General features: G+C 38.3%; 1 protein-coding gene across 1 annotated transcript in view; it reads left to right on the top strand.

Annotated features, from left to right (window-relative positions):
* LOC127416675 (SH3 and multiple ankyrin repeat domains protein 3-like) overlaps positions 1 to 18091 on the top strand; it is a 286289-nt gene that overhangs the window by 154132 nt on the left and 114066 nt on the right. Inside the window, exons 11-12 of the mRNA XM_051656158.1 lie at positions 7421 to 7605; positions 10317 to 10340. Of these exons, the coding sequence (XP_051512118.1) occupies positions 7421 to 7605; positions 10317 to 10340 (209 nt within the window). The remainder of the gene's footprint in view (positions 1 to 7420; positions 7606 to 10316; positions 10341 to 18091) is intronic.

The following is an 18091-nucleotide window of genomic DNA, read 5'->3' as shown; positions in this document are numbered from 1 at the left end:
CATTTTTTATTTTTTAAAGTAATATTTTTTATTATTATTATTATTATTATTATTATCTCCTTAATTTTTCATCACTGTAATACAGTTATTATTATTATTATTATTATTATTATTATTATTATTTTCAAAGTAGTTCAACAAATACTACCATGGTGTATAAATGTTTTCTTTTTTTTCTAAATCAAATTTTAAAATGTGTTAATTATATATATATATATATATATATATATATATATATATATATATATATATATATATATATATATTTTTTTTTTTTTTTTTTTTTTTTTTGTTGTCAGCATTACATAAAGTATACAACAGTGAGGCAAATAAACTGAATTATAGAGATTTCATCAATGGCTAAAAGGTCCAAAATCAAAAGATAATAAAAAATATGAATACAATTATATATGGCATTAAGAAATTAAAAGCATATTTAAGGACCATTAAGATTTTTTGCATTGTGACATAATTTTCATGCTAATTAAGCATATTTTCTCCTCAGATTCTCATTATTATAATGCATCTGGGCATGTTTTTTATTTTATTTTATTATTTATTATTTCCCATTATTCTCAGTGGTGATTCTCATTAGGTTTTAATTACTATAATACAGTATTTTTTTTTTCTCAAGTATGTTAAAATTAAAGCAGTTACACAAATGCTACCATTATGTAGTATATAAATGCTTGTAAATGTGTAATACATTTACATACACCGATCAGCCACAACATTAAAAGCACCTGCCTAATATTGTGTAGGTCCCCCTCGTGCCACCAAAATAGCGCCAGCCCGCATCTCAGAACAGCATTCAGAGATTATATTCTTCTCACCACAATTGTAAAGAGCGGTTATCTGAGTTACCGTAGACTTTATCAGTTCGGACCAGTCTGGTCATTCTCTGTTGACCTCTCTCATCAACAAGACATTTACATCTACAGAACTGCCGCTCACTGGATGTTTTTTGTTTTTAGCACCATTCAGAGTAAATTCTAGAGACTGTTGTGTGTGAAAATCCCAGAAATACTCAAACCAGCCCATCTGGCACCAACAATCATCCATGCGATTATCTAATCAGCCAATCGTGTGGCTGCAGTGCATAAAATCATGCAGATACGGGTCAGGAGCATCAGTTAATGTTCACATCAACCAGCAGAATGGGGAAAATGTGATCTCAGTGATTTGAAGCATGGCATGATTGTTGGTGCCAGATGGGCTGGTTTGAGTATTTCTGTAACTGTTGGGATTTTCAAGCTGAGATTTATGTGTCATTTTTGCAACATATACTGTAATTTATTTTCCTTTGAGTTTGAGGTGAAATATGACCTGAACACATTCTTGAAAAATCCACCCTTTTGGTCCCCAGTCTGTCTGAACAATTGGAACTAATTGTATTTCTTATATATATAACTGTATATATATATATATATATATATATATATATATATATATATATATATATATATATATACATACACTAACGGTCAAAAGTTTTGAAACACTTGACTGAAATGTTTCTCATGATCTTCAAAATCTTTTGATCTGAAGGCGTTTGCTTAAATGTTTGAAATTAGTTTTGTAGACAAAAATTTAATTGTGCCACCATATTCATTTATTTCATTACAAAACTAAAATTGTATTTACATTTTATTTTTTTTTTTTTTAAATGGATGACTTGGACCAAATAATAAAGAAAAGCAGCCAATAAGTGCCCAACATAAAAAGTATCTCAGGGTGATACCTCAAGAAGATGGTTGAGAAAATGTCAAGAGTACATGTCTGCAAATTCTAGGCAAAGGGTGACTACTTTGAAGATGCTAAAATATAACACAGTTTTGATTTATTTTGGATTTTTATAGTCACAACATAATTCCCGTAGTTCCATTTATGTTATTCCATAGTTTTAATGACTTTACTATTATTCTAAAATGTGAAAAAAAAAAAAAAAAAAAAAAACAATATATATATATATAATAAAGAATAAGTGTTTCAAAACTTTATATATATATATATATATACACACACACACACACTGGCGGCCAAAAGTTTGGAATAATGTACAGATTTTGCTGTTTCGGAAGGAAATTGTTACTTTAATTCAGCAAAGTGTAATTCAACTGATCACAAAGTAGTCAGGACATTACTGATGTAAAAAACAGCACCATCACTATTTGAAAAAAGTAATTTTTGATCAAATCTAGACAGCAGCCATCACTCCAACACCTTATCCTTGAGTAATCATGATAAATTGATTATTTGGTACTAGAAAATCATTTGCCATTATATCAAACACAGTTGAAAGATGTTTGGTTCATTAAATGAAGCTTAACATTGTCTTTGTGTTTGTTTTTGAGTTGCCACAGTATGCAATAGACTGGCATGTCTTAAGGTCAATATTAGGTCAAAAATGGCAAAAAAACTGAAGATTTCATACAAAGGTGTACACTACAGTCTTCAAATACAAAGAACAACTGACTCTAACAAGGACAGAAAGAGATGTGGAAGACCAGATGTACAACTAAACAAGAGGATAAGTACATCAGAGTCTCTAGTTTGAGAAATAGACACCTCACATGTCCTCAGCTGACAGCTTCATTGAATTCTACCCGCTCAACACCAGTTTCATGTACAACAGTAAAGAGAAGACTCAGGGGTGCAGGCCTTATGGGAAGAATTGCAAAGAAAAAGCCACTTTTGAAACAGAAAGACAAAAAGAAAATGTTAGAGTGGGCAAAGAAACACAGACATTGGACAACAGATAATTGGAAAAGAGTGTTATGGATCTTAACCCCATTGAGCTTTTGTGGGATCAGCTAGACTGTAAGGTGCGTGAGAAGTGCCCGACAAGACAGACACATCTATGGCAAGTGCTACAGGAAGTGTGGGGTGAAACGTCACCTGAGTATCTGGACAAACTGACAGCTAGAATAACAAGGATCTGCAAAGCTGTCATTGCTGCACGTGGAGGATTTTTTGATGAGAACTCTTTGAAGTAGTTTAAGAAGTTCTGAACATTTTTTTCAAATTGTAATAGTAATTTTTCACATTATTAATGTCCTGACTATACATTGTGATCAGTTGAATGCCACTTTGGTGAATAAAAGTCCCAATTTCTTTCCATAAGAGCAAAATCTGTACATTATTCCAAACTTTTGGCCGCCAGTGTATATATACTGTATATATATAGAGAGAGAGAGAGAGAGAGAGAGAGAGAGAGAGAGAGAGAGAGAGAGAGAGAGAGAGAGAGAGAGAGGGAGAGGAGAACAGCAGTGTCTCTAAAATTGCTGGGGGAATCGGATGACCCAGTAAACACACACACATTTATGGAAAGGAGAGGCTTCACACCAACTCTATTACACTCAATTAACCGGCGAGACAGAGCGAAATAGATTCCGATAAAGGAGCGGAAGAGATGATAAGGGAGATTGCACATACCTCATTTCATTCCTTCATCTTAGTCCATCCATGAAAACAATTTAACAACTGTGCACTTATGCAAATAACCGCTTGGATGATAATGACAGATTCCGATGGTCCCTCCAGTCTTGCTGTTCTGATTGTTCTTAATCATTTTGTTGCCTCCCAAAAAATAAATAAATATAAAAACAAATCATGAGAGCTCAAAGGGTACTTTTTCCCTTATAATGTCTTTTAGTTTCATTCCTATTGTCGAGTGAAGATTGAAGCTTCCTTTAGTCAACACTGTATAAGAAAAGTGTTGTTTGATACCTGCACAGTACTTCTGATCTCAAAGCTGAGCTAAAGATATTGTAAAGTCACATCTGACCTCCAGCACTGCAAAATAACTTATATTTTTCTCTATAGCTTGAAAAGCCACAGCAATAAAGATAACATGAAACATTTTGATTTTATACTTTTATACAGAATTAGCTACAGCAGTCCTCAGACACAACATTGGCGTAAGTTGCTGCGTATGATTAGGAATATTGTTGCATTTGTGAAACATGGATAAATATCCTAAAACAAATATTTTAAGTTCATGCACCAAACGGAATTGCAAAGTAATGACTGTTTCCAAACATACTGAAGCATTTTTATTTATCTGTTGTGTTTTCTCACAACATATTTTTCGTAATCTTGACATGACAAAAGTCTGTCCATTGAGCCGTATCCATCTACAGAGCCATACAGGCGCATTAGCCGAGGTTGTGCCTCCAACTGTGTATTTGACCCTGGTAAACCAGATACTTCAGATGTGTCACTAGACTTCAAAATCAGATGAACCGTGGTACAAATGCGTACCAACCCGTATAACTGAGATCCAACTGATATACTCCAAGTCCAGATAAACGTTTTAATGCAAAGAGGATCTTGATGATAGATTTGATTATTATGACTGATAAACGCCCCCCATTTGTAACCAAACGCCCCCCTCTCTACTAAATTGCTCTCAGCGCCCCCTGGCATTCTTTGAACGCCCCCTGGGGGGCTGTACCACCCCTGTTGAGAACTCGTGTTTTAAAGTGTTACTGCTCTTAATAATCTTGGTTAATGTTAATTTCAACAGACTCATAGCATTTTAATTTATTTAATAATATATGTTAACATTAGTTAATTTCATTTAAATTAATTTAACTTTTAAACTGAATATGTTAACATTAATGCATAATGAACTAACATGAAATAAAAATGAACAATTGTATTTTTTTTATAAATGAACAGTTACCAAGATTAATAAAAGCTGTAACAAATATTCTTCATTGTTGGTTCATGATACCCGATACTAAAGTTAACAGATACAACATTATATTAAAGTGTTACCATTATTTTGCTGTAAAGAATGGCTCAGTGAACAAGGATCTGGTACAGGGAATGTTTCTGCTCAGGTGGCTGAAGGGGCTGTCCAATAGAAATCAGCAAGAACAGAAATTATATGAAACCTTGATATTGTTTGACTGCTGATCAGAGTATGCTTCATTACTTGCTGTGAAAGTTGAGATGTTTGTGTCTGTTGCTTCGATATCATACATACACAGAATGAACGAGGGTTTGCAAATTAGTTAAGTTGTTCAGAGCATGTAATGGCAGCACAGGGACTCAGTCTGTTACTTTAGATCAGGCCATCAGTGCTTTCTCTCAAGCTGCTGTTACCTAAAGAGAGAGGGAGAGAGAGAGAGACAGTTGGGGAAAGAACCTTCTGATTCATTGTTGACACTGGCACCCGGTGAATCAAGACAGTTGCTTTCAGTGTATCTTTCCATGATGGCAGTTGCCAGGGTTACCGAAGTATAGTTGGTCTCCAAGGAGGCACCCGAGAGGATGCTCAGGAGAGGAAGTACTGTATATAGAGCCCATATATCACTTTGTCACGCCCTTAAACAGCAAACTGTATGCCTCAGGGGTTTGGAGTGTTCGATTGGAGCAAGGTTGTTGTGTATGTTAGAGAGTGTGGGAGGTTTTGGGGGTCATGTATGTCAGGAGTGTGTGTCTGTGTGTGTATGTATCTTTAGGGTTGGATGGGGTCAGTTCTGCTCTACAGAGAAGATCTTAGAAACTTCATGTTGAAGCTGGGGTTACTACACTCTAGGCATATAGCAGAGAAAAGATCATTTAAGATAGGACAGGACAGGACTTTATTCATGCTTAGAAGAAAATTTAGGATGTTGTAACAACCCCAGGTAACAGAAAGATGTTACATTGTGCTTCATTTCAAAATCTAGACAGCATTTTGAGGTATCGGGTGGGTTTGAATCAAACATTTCATAGACTCGTTTGAATGTTTGAATGAAACATTTTAGACATCATAGACTTATTTGAATCATTTGAATCAAACATAGACCCGACTTGATTTGAACATTCAAAATGTACATTTTCAGGCATTTTATGGATGTTCTAATATTCAAATTAAGCGCTTTCAAATTAACGTAAAAAAAATGTCGGCCATCAAAGGCCCGTTCAAATCGAATGTTCTCAAATGTAAAATTTTAATGGACTTGTTCAAATGTTTGAATTGAATTTTTTTTTTTTTTTTTTTTTTTTTGGAATCATAGGCACATTTGAATCAATATATTTGAATTGAACCATTTTTGTGTGTGTGTGGGGGGGGGGGGTCAAGCTGGTCTTTGGCTGGTTTAGCTGGTTTGTTAGCCTGGTTTAGCTGGTTTGTTAGCCTGGTTAAGCTGGTTTGTTAGCATGGTTAAGCTGGTTTGATTGCCTGGTTAAGATGGTCTTTTGCTGGTTTAGCTGGTTTCCTAGTCTGGTCAAGATGGTCTTTAACTGGTTAAGCTGGTTTCCCTGCCTGGTCAAGCTGGTCTTCAGCTGGTTTCCAAGTTTGAATTGTTGTCACTTGACAAAACCTCTCTAAAACCATCCAAACTGTGCAGCTGAACCAGCTTGTCCAGACTGGGAGACCACTTAAAACCTCTTCAACATATTTTTCAGCAGGCTGTACAGAAAACCTGTTCAGACAGGGGAAGTTAGCATCCACAGGAGACCCAAAGATGTGCGCTGTGTGTTAAAGCGTATTAAACGTTGTTCCAGAGTGTGTGTTTTGCTTTTATGTGTGTGGATTTTTCTTTTGTTCCCCACTGTACTGAAAGCAGAAAATATGAGCTCTGTGGGACATCAGACACATTTTGTGGGACACATTTTTTTTTCCGAACACACATGCTGCCGTTCTGTGCGTATGTGCATGGAATGAATGGCTGAATGGAGAGAGCTTTAGATGAATGAGAGAGACAGAGCAACAGCTACTCTGCCTGCAGCTGCATTAACATTCAGAAGCTGTCTTACTGACAGAGAGAGAGAGAGATGGGGAAGAAGAGGGGGGACTCGCAGGGCAGAGACGGAGAGAGAGAGGGGTAGGAGGGGCTGTATATTACAGCACTGGGAGAATGTGTGTGTGTGTTTGTGTGTGCAGGGCTGTTATCGGGGGGGTGAGGTGAGTTGTGCTTGCTCCACCCCCACCCCCACACACTAATCAATCTGGACCCCTGGCGCCCGTGTGTTGTCGGTGGCGACTGTCCGCGTATGGATAGAATGTTCAGAGAGAGGGTGGGAGTGTGTGAGCCCAGTGACGGGGAAAGAGCGCAGCCTGCGTGTGTGTGCATGCGAGAGTGTGCGTGAGAGCCACGGGGAGTGAACATGCCCCACTCGTGGCGAGTGCAGCCCGAGCGCTCGGTGCTGTTCGCGAAAGGCAGCCATTGACGGGAGCGAGGGGGAGGGAGGAGAGGAAAGAGGAGTTGGAAGACGGGAGGAGAGAGGAGCAGAGGAGAGAGGGATAGGAAGAGAGGAGTGAGAGACGCTCGCTCCTGACGGCCCTGGCGTGTTCGGGAATATTGAGGAGAAGACCCGCACACTCACGCCACCTTCTCGCGCCTCACAGGACTATGTCTGTGACCACCGGATTTGGCTACCAGTTGCCAGGCATCACCACGGTAACCTATGTTTTTGTTTACAGCCCGGGGACGATTCAGCGGGACCCCAGCCCTCCTCCCACGGGGACCTCGCACACACTCTCAGGAGCCCGGGGCCCCAAACGGAAACTCTACAGCGCTGTGCCGGGACGCACCTTTATTGTGGTCAAGCCGTACGTGCCGCAAGGGGAGGGAGAGATACAGCTGAACCGTGGAGAGAGAGTCAAAGGTGAGTACCGCCTCCTCGCCAATCACCTTGCCATTGACAGCTGTCAATCATCTGTTTTCTCAGGGTATTGGAGATTGCCCACCAAAAGGGGCGGGTTTGTACCGGTTTGCTCTTTGATGCAATTGCGACTACACTTTCATTGATTAGTCTGGAGCCTACTGTAGAGTACTGTACAGAAATGTGAGTTAACTGTCCAGTCGAGCTAAGATTCATTGGCTCGTGCATAGTTATGCCACTTATGTGTAACGGAATGCGTTTATGTATTTGTTGGATCTTAACTGGGCTGTTCAGTAAGTTTTACAAAGTATGCCCTATAAAGTCTATACTTTAAATTAATTAGAAATAACAATCATATTTGTCACTTGTTTAGTGTTGTAGGTGAGTGGTAAGTATCTGAGATAAGTAAGCTTGCAAGCTAGATTTGTTGTGAATGTGAAGAACTGGGCTAGTTTGACAATGACCAGAGACTATTTAGCAGAGACGGGCCACTTCTATTAAAAAATAAGTAAAAATGGGAGAAATTGGAACATCCAACCAAGGAGCTCTGAGCACCCAACGGTCAACGGATGTAGAAAAGAAGTCCTGCCTTACAGGTAAAAGAGCCAATCACCTTTTAGATACAGACATCGCCTGTCAATCAACTCTTGAATATGCATGCGCATTAGCTATACAAGCCGGTAAAATTGCGTTTTTCAGCGTAATCTGAGGTTAAGAAGCACAATTTATGATACCAGTGTTGTTTGATTTTACTGCTGATTTGAAATATGTCTTTTAAACGTAAGCTTGGCAAACAGTTTTTGAGATTTCAGTGTTCCCCCATTCAAGAAGATAGGAGCTGCACTGTCATAACTGGAAGTAGCCTCCCGGGAGCATTCCAAATATGGCCGCCAGTGAACTGACTAATTAGAAAGACTTTGCTATGACTCTGTGTGTTTGAAAGATGCTCATGATTTTCCCTCTATGACATGTTGTCTGCACTGGTATGTCAGAACAGGTATTTGCGTCGTCTGACACATACTGATCTCTAGGGAGCGTCTCCCACATCACATATCACACATCTCACACACACACACACACACACACAACTGACACTCAGCTGTAAGGGGTGTGTTCGTATGCTGATGTGCTCTAGCTAGTGAATGTTTGTTTCAAAGAGGCTGTTGATGATGAGACCTCCCATATTCACCCAACTCATGTCTTTGTCCCATGTACTCAAGATGTTATTAAACGGCATGGGTGAAAATCACAATCGTTCACTTTATACAGTATTTTAAGTGGTCTGGTGCATGTCTGCTGTATGTATGTACTGTATGTACTGAGCTGTACTGCCTTTCAAAGGCAAAACGCAGTAACTATGTATTTTTGTCTAAACTGAGTTGTGACTAAAATTGGGTCTCGATCGTGTGTTAAAACGTGAAAATCCACATTTGGCTGGGCAATCAAAAATGTTGTGTAAGTTTCACTGTAGTTACAAAAACTCTTTGAGAACATATGGGGACATCATCAATTGGCACGATTCATAAATAGAGTGAATAATGTTTTTTGTTTTTTCAAGCAAAAAACAATTAAGTCTAAGATTGGCGTTACTCTATATTATTTATAATTAGCTTTATATAAAATCAATTGAAGTCTATACTTCTCTATAAACCTTAAAGCAGTAACTACTCCAACACTGAAAATGAAAAATAAATAAAATAAAAAGGCTTCAAAGTTTTTTTAATTGTCCTGTCAAACATGGATTATAAAATTACTCTGTTAAGACAAACCTGTCTGTCACTAGACAGATCATAGTCAAGAAACCTGATTTCGGGGGCCTGGGTAGCTCAGCGAGTATTGACGCTGACTACCACCCCTTGAGTTCGCGAGTTCGAATCCAGGGTGTGCTGAGTGACTCCAGCCAGGTCTCCCAAGCAACAAAATTGGCCTGGTTGCTAGGGAGGGTAGAGTCACATGGGGTAACCTCCTCGTGGTCGCTATAATGTGGTTCTTGCTCTTGGTGGGGCGCGTGGTGAGTTGTGCATGGATGCTGCGGTGGATGGCGTGAAGCCTCCACATGCGCTATGTCTCCGCGGTAACACGCTCAACAAGCCACGTGATAAGATGCGTGGATTGACGGTCTCAGATGCGGAGGCAACTGAGATTCGTCCTCCGCCACCCAGATTGAGGCGAGTCACTACACCACCACGAGGACTTAGAGCACATTGGGTATTGGGCTTTCCAAATTGGGGAGAAAAAGGGAGAGAAAAAAAAAGAAACCTGATTTCATCATTTTGACTAAATTTTAATGAAACATGTAGTTTCTGTGTAGTTTCTTTTGCCTTTGCAGGGCAGGAGAGTTTGGGGACACATTTTCTTAGGTTATAAACTGGTAATTACAAGGGTATTATGCTATAAATGTGGTTATAAGGACATTTCTAGTGTCCCCATAATTCAAATCACTTTAAAAACATACTAAACGATGTTTTATTGAAAATGTAAAAATGCAGAAAGTTTTTTGTGAGGGTTAGGTTTAGGGTTAGGGTTAGGGGATAGAATCTATAGTTTGTACATTATAAAAATCATTATGTCTATGGAGAGTCCTTATAATGATAGCTGCACCAACATGTGTGTGTGTGTGTGTGTGTGTGTGTGTGTGTGTTTGTGTGCTTTCATGTCATGGGTTCATGGCTTATGCATTACTCTGTTCTTGTCTCCATTCATGCCTCAACCAGACTACCACTCAAATGCAGTGGAAGGTAAAAACTCTGCATCCATCCCACTGCCCTCCAGAGTGTGTGTCCCATGCATAGCCCCCTGATGGTGTTTTTACATCCTAAAACTATTTCTCTCCACTTTGCCCTACCTGCATGCCAATCTGTGTTCACACACTGTACCCAGCACCCTAAACACACACACACACATGCACACCACAGTATTAGTGTGGTTTCTTCCTCCCTCTGTACAGATGTATGTAAAGATATTGTCATATTCTTTCACATTTAATGCTTAAATCACATTCTTTGTTTACCATTTTCTCCTGTTGTATGCCCGGGGGGAGTGGTTTATTACTCAGAGGTTGCTCTTTTATAGCTCGTGAGATTTAACTGAGATATCGGATATGCTTCACTGAAGTAACAGCTAAGTCTCAGATGTTTTTAAAATGTTCTAGGAGAAATAAAAACAGACACAACTTAGACAGTTGTTGATGCACATTCAGAGAATAGAGGTGGAAAAAAAGTGGATACCATAGTAATTAATTAATTTGGTTATGGAAGAATTTAATGAGGTATATCATTAGTAGTAGTATTGTTCAGAAGTTGCTCTTTTATAGCTCAGGAAATTTGCTCATTTGGAAATCTCTGACTTGTTGATTGCAGACTTTGGCACCTTGGCAAATCTGAGCACAGTTTGAGACATTGTTGAGATCTCTTCTGAAACTCTTGTGGAAACCCGTGAGATTACCAGGGGGGTCAGTCCATCTCAAGTGGTCCAATACAGTTTGCTTGACCATTTTTAATTTACCTTTTAAATGTTTTTTTTTTTTTTTTTTTTTTTTGAGTGATTACCTCTATGTATTGGTATTGCAAAACAACCAGGTTTTTTTTATTTTTATAATTTTTTTTTATTTATTTATTTTATTTCACTTGGTTTAACCTTGATGGCCATCTTTGTGTCATTGCACATGACAAATTTTGGTTATACAGTTGTTTACGGAAACCTCAGTATCTCGGCTCAGGTTGGTCCTAGCTCCTTGGAACCCCCTAAAAAAAATGACAACTGCGACTCAAAACCTTCCCATTATAAATGGAACTTTGAGCAATCTTGAGCATTACATTAGGACTTATTCTAAGTCTAAGGAACATGTATTTACATGTACCTTGTATTGTGTTCCAGAGATCAGTTTTTGTTCCAAGGAGCTAGGACCATCCTGAGATGAGATATTGAGGTTTCTGTAAACAGCCGTATAACCAAAATGTGTCGTGTGCCATTACACAAAGATGGCCGTTGTGGTTAAAAAACTGGTGGTTTTGCAATACAATTACATAGAGGTAATTACTCAAAAAAAAAAAAAAACTGGGAAAATTAAAAATGGTCAAGCAACCAACTTTACAGTTATTGGACCACCTGAGATGGACTGACCCAGGGTCTTTTGCTCAGGAGGAAAGTCTTCATTTGCTCTCCGTTTAATTTTATTGCTGTCTTGGAACAACAACTGCCATATATATTAAAGACCTCTCATTTCTGATTTTCTGTCCTGTGGGTTAACATTCTGCCCCAAATAGCAGTTTATAAATCTTGCCTTCTGAAAACACATGAAAGTAAATTTTTTGTGCGTGTGCCGGGCAGCAGGTGCATTATTACCCGTGAAGTTCCAGGGCTTCAATTCTGGTGGCGATGGAAGTGCCATTATGCCATTATTGGCACCGTGGCGGCATGATGCTTGTGCCAGCTCACAAACTGACAGGACAAACCATATGCCGGCCACACGACCAGTCTCTGACATAACGCCACCATATGTCCAAAACATTTTCTTTTCCTGTGCACTTCCTGTTCTCATTGCCCATTTGCAACCTTGCAAAAAAAAAAAAAAAAAAAAAGCAACCAAGTGAGCCACCAGCAGTCTGACTCTCAGCTCCTGATATATTTGTAATGCCTGTCTCACTGATGTTCATTAATATAGCAGTCACTGCTGGGAATATGAGTGTGTCCTTTTCAGCATGAAACACTTTCTAAACACAGTGGGTCTGATTATATACAGTACGTTTAGTGTAGTTTAGATTTATATAAAAGTTGTTTATTGTGCATTAAGTTGTGCAAAAAGATCATGTGGGCGTGTCTTATGGGTCAATGACATATAAGGTAGTTCAAGATGATATAAATGTGAAATCTTTTAAAAATCTAGTTTAAAACATATCAAATTTAAATATTATGGTATAATTCAACAACTTGCTAAATCTGCACAAAATAGGTGTTGTTTTAAAACTTAGACTCCTATCTTTGCAGTGAATATGGGCGATTTGACCAATTCTAAAATACTGCTTTAAAATTAGCTGATAAAGTGGAACTGTTCCATTTTCATAATTCATAAATTTGTGATCTCAATAATCATATTTAGATCCAGTAGAGATAAATACATATAATAAAAGATCACATAGCCATGTGCTGTATATCTTTGGAAAGGTCAAACCAATAATTGCGATTATGATGATTAATTGTCTCTTTTAGGGCTTTCACTGTTCATTGTCATTTAAATTGTTATATTTATTAAGATGCATGTGTGCTTCAAACACCTAACAAAGTAATTTTTACATATTTAACTTCAAATATGTTAATGAATTAATAAAATAGTGATAGATGATTTTCTTTTAAGGCTTTAAAAACATATGAATGACATGAAAAAACAATTTAAATATCAAAATATCTCTTTTTGTTCAACTTTAGTTTTGATCAATTTAAAATTTACACTGTTGTTTTGGACACATTTTATTTATATCTGTATATTATATATATATATATATATATATATATATATATATATATATATATATATATATATATATATATGCCCAAATTCCCAATGCACTTTTTAAGTCCTCGTGGTGGCGTAGTGATTCGCCTCAATCCGGGTGGCAGAGGATGACGTAGCGCATGTGGAGGCTTCACGCCATCCACCACGGCATCCGCGCTCAACTCACCACGCGCCCCACTGACATCGAACCACATTATAGCGACCACGAGGAGGTTACCCCATATGACTCTACCCTCCCTAGAAACCGGGCCAATTTGGTTGCTTAGGAGACCTGGCTGGAGTCACTCAGCATACCCTGGGATTTGAACTAGCGAACTCCAGGGGTGGTAGCCAGCGTCTTTTACCACTGAGCTACCCAGGCCCCCCTATATTATATTATACAGTATTCTGCAATAGTAAAATATTTCTGTCTTAATTTCATCACTTTTGCACGTTATTTAAATGATCTTTAATTAAACCCACAAGCCTTTATTTCTAATGAAGCAAAACCTTTGAGATTTCATAATTGTATCATGCCACAGAACGTCAATAACACGCTATGACCAGTAATACTTGCCATTTCACGATTGTTGAACGTGAAGACTGAGCGCCTTGCATTTACTAACAAAGTTTATATTTGTTTGTTTTTTATATCTGTGGGAGTTTGGCATGAGCCTCTGTTGACGGCGTGACTCAGAGCGCTTGAGAAGCGCTTCACGCTCTTCCGGACCGGAGCTGCTCTGGTTGACGTCTGCGATGTGGCTCCAGTAGTGGATCCTGGCATAGGCGATATAGGCAGCCACCTAGGGTGGTAATGCTCTCTGGGGTGGCATGGCAGGGTACCTGCTCGGTACCCTAAATTTAAGTCCTTGGTATCCCCTATCAAAAAAAGATAAACAATAAAAAATTCTACTTTGAACAACTACAGGTGCATCTCAATAAATTAGAATGTCGTGGAAAAGTTCAGTATTTCAGTAATTCAACTCAAATTGTGAAACTCGTGTATTAAATAAATTCAATGCACACAGACTGAAGTAGTTTAAGTCTTTGGTTCTTTTAATTGTGATGATTTTGGCTCACATTTAACAAAAACCCACCAATTCACTGTCTCAAAAAATTAGAATACATCATAAGACCAATAAAAAAAACATTTTTAGTGAATTGTTGACCTTCTGGAAAGTATGTTCATTTACTGTATATGTACTCAATACTTGGTAGGGGCTCCTTTTGCTTTAATTACTGCCTCAAATTGGCGTGGCATGGAGGTGATCAGTTTGTGGCACTGCTGAGGTGGTATGGAAGCCCAGGTTTCTTTGACAGTGGCCTTCAGCTCATCTGCATTTTTTGGTCTCTTGTTTCTCATTTTCCTCTTGACAATACCCCATAGATTCTCTATGGGGTTCAGGTCTGGTGAGTTTGCTGGCCAGTCAAGCACACCAACACCATGGTCATTTAACCAACTTTTGGTGCTTTTGGCAGTGTGGGCAGGTGCCAAATCCTGCTGGAAAATGAAATCAGCATCTTTAAAAAGCTGGTCAGCAGAAGGAAGCATGAAGTGCTCCAAAATTTCTTGGTAAACGGGTGCAGTGACTTTGGTTTTCAAAAAACACAATGGACCAACACCAGCAGATGACATTGCACCCCAAATCATCACAGACTGTGGAAACTTAACACTGGACTTCAAGCAACTTGGGCTATGAGCTTCTCCACCCTTCCTCCAGACTCTAGGACCTTGGTTTCCAAATGAAATACAAAACTTGCTCTCATCTGAAAAGAGGACTTTGGACCACTGGGCAACAGTCCAGTTCTTCTTCTCCTTAGCCCAGGTAAGATGCCTCTGACGTTGTCTGTGGTTCAGGAGTGGCTTAACAAGAGGAATACGACAACTGTAGCCAAATTCCTTGACATGTCTGTGTGTGGTGGCTCTTGATGCCTTGACCCCAGCCTCAGTCCATTCCTTGTGAAGTTCACCCAAATTCTTGAATCGATTTTGCTTGACAGTCATAAGGCTGCCGTTCTCTCAGTTGGTTGTGCATCTTTTTCTTCCACACTTTTTCCTTCCACTCAACTTCCTGTTAACATGCTTGGATACAGCACTCTGTGAACAGCCAGCTTCTTTGGCAATGAATGTTTGTGGCTTACCCTCCTTGTGAAGGGTGTCAATGATTGTCTTCTGGACAACTGTCAGATCAGCAGTCTTCCCCATGATTGTGTAGTCTAGTGAACCAAACTGAGAGACCATTTTGAAGGCTCAGGAAACCTTTGCAGGTGTTTTGAGTTGATTAGCTGATTGGCATGTCACCATATTCTAATTTTTTGAGATAGTGAATTGGTGGGTTTTTGTTAAATGTGAGCCAAAATCATCACAATTAAAAGAATCAAAGACTTAAACTACTTCAGTCTGTGTGCATTGAATTTATTTAATACACGAGTTTCACAATTTGAGTTGAATTACTGAAATAAATGAACTTTTCCACGACATTCTAATTTATTGAGATGCACCTGTATTATTTGGAGAGTTTTCTCAGCAGTGTCTCAAATCATTGACCATTATGCAAATAACTGTGGACACATGCTCCCTCATTTAGAATAATCTAAATTTATCAACACTAGAATGACAAATTTATGCGAGAGCTCACCTGTTGTGAAACCGTCAAAAAATTTTCATGATAACCTTTCCAAGACATAAGTATGCAACCTATTCACAATTATTAGCGAATGAGACCCGGTGAGAGTGGACAAGTCTGACTTGGGAATTTGGCCCAATTGCTTTTTAAAAGTTAGTTTACCTTTGTAGTCTTGCACTCTCCGATGACATTTCCTTTGGTGGCACAAATGTTTACTGGACTTTGAGGAACGTGCTTGTGACTTCAGGTCTTTAGTGAGCTCATGTGGGGATGTTTTGATGCTCCCAAAATGCATTTTTACTGTGTGGCTTCAGTTCATTGGAGCTTACTAACTTTATCCTTGCTTTGAGATTTCAGATGATAAACGAATAAGAGGTAGAAATCTATCTAACCCCCCTTACAAAGTTGAGATCTGCTACTGAAACGTGGTATTTTTAGACTAGCACTTTTAGGGCAGACACGGGATTTGGGGAACAGTCACATCTTAAGCAGACAAGAGAGTTTGATTCGTGAAGGTTAGAGTGCTTTAACTTCTGTTGCTGGGCTAGTTGCTTCATGAAGGATGTGAAATCAGAGATACAAATGAAACGTTTTAAAGTAAAAAAAAGTCATGCAATTATTGTACTCATGCCCATCACTAGCCAGAAGTGCCACCAATCTATAATTATAAAGATAACATAATCACAAACACCAAGTCTGAACAAGGGGAAAGTCATGGACCTTCAAAATAAAGGCAGAGGAATATAATGGCAAAATTCATGTTAAGCTTTTGTCTGTGTTTATCAAAGACATAACTAACCCTTTAATCTCTTTCTTCCTTTGTTATTAAGTTATTTATCACTCTTTCCTTCTCTACAATTTTTTAACTTAGTCTTCACTGTCTCCATCTCTCTCCTTCTCTCTCATTCCATTTTCTAACAGAGGAGAATTTTTACGAGGAGATCACGCTTGGTAAACATGATGTTCTATGATCTTCACATGTGTTGTTAATCTGTCATTTCCTGTTTCCTGTACTTCCTGTATCCTGTATTTGCTCCTACCTAAAGCTCTTATTTGACATACAGTAAATATTGACAGACATAGTTCCTTGTCCATATAGCAAAACCCTGCTGAAAAGACCAGCACATATGTTGTGGTTTGCATGCTGGTCCCTAGAATAGGATGCTGGTGGACTAGTTATCCCACATGCTTTTTATCTAGCTTAACCAGCAACACCTCCTAGCTCATTTCATGCTGAAATTCATGCTGGTCTTTTCTGACATGTGTGATGTTTCTCTCTGGCAGAGCCTATCAAGGAAAGTGAAGAGGAAGGTAAATTCATCAGTGTAGTGCCCTGCTCATTGAATTGCTCTCTGTAGGTTACTATAGGTCAGACCGAATTAGTACAAGACAGTAGACCACCTAAAGAGGAGTGTGTAAAATACTTGTAGATTTGCTTCAGTAGGTTACTAGGTTGTAGCAAAGAAATGAAGTTAAGATGGAGAGATGACTTGTGTGTGTCAAAATATCCCTACCGATGTTTAGGGATAAACACTCTCTCACATATACATCTTTGTTTTTAAACCATGGTGGAGACTTACCATTAAAATAATATTAATAATAATAATAATAATAATAACAATAATAATAATAATAATAATAATAAGTTTATTTTTATAGCACCTTTTAGCAATTTAGTGCTTCACAAAACGTAAAATCAAAACACACTCAGTAAAACACAACACATTCACATAGTAATAAAAGCAAGTCTCAACAAATTAGTTTTTAACGAGCCTGAAAAACAGACTCAAATTCAGCAGATCTAATATCCCAGGGTAGGCTGTCCATAATCATGGGGCCTTTACTAAAAAAGCTCTATCAGCTTTAGTTTTGCATCTGGATCTTGGAGCAGCTAACATCACAAGAAGATCTAAGAGGTCTAACTGTTTCGTGATGTCTTAAAAGTTCTGCTAAGGATTCTGGCACCAACCCATGTAATGCTTTACAGTATATGTAATTAATAAAATCTTAACATCAACCCTGAAATGAAATGATAACTAATGCAAAGAAGCTAAAACTTAAGTAATATGATTAAAAGACCTAGTTTGTGTCAAAAGTCTAGCTGCAGCATTTTGCACTGATAGTAGCTGTGTAAAATTGCATTGAAAACAGGGCATTGCAATAATCAAAGCGAGACGAAATAAAAGCATGAATTAGCTTCTCTGTATTCCTAAAACTCAAGACTAGTCTAACCTTGGAATTGTTCCTTAACTGATAAAAAACAAGACTGAACTAAATTCCTGACGTGATATTCAAAATTGTAATTTGTTTTTTTTTACTACCTGGTGGATGTTTGGGACCACCTAAGTGCTAACTCAATCTGACTTTTTTA

This window comes from Myxocyprinus asiaticus, chromosome 26 (assembly GCF_019703515.2).
Source record: "Myxocyprinus asiaticus isolate MX2 ecotype Aquarium Trade chromosome 26, UBuf_Myxa_2, whole genome shotgun sequence".
Classification (NCBI taxonomy): domain Eukaryota; kingdom Metazoa; phylum Chordata; class Actinopteri; order Cypriniformes; family Catostomidae; genus Myxocyprinus; species Myxocyprinus asiaticus.
Note: the sequence above shows the minus strand (reverse complement) of the source record. Positions and strands in the feature narration are given on the sequence as shown.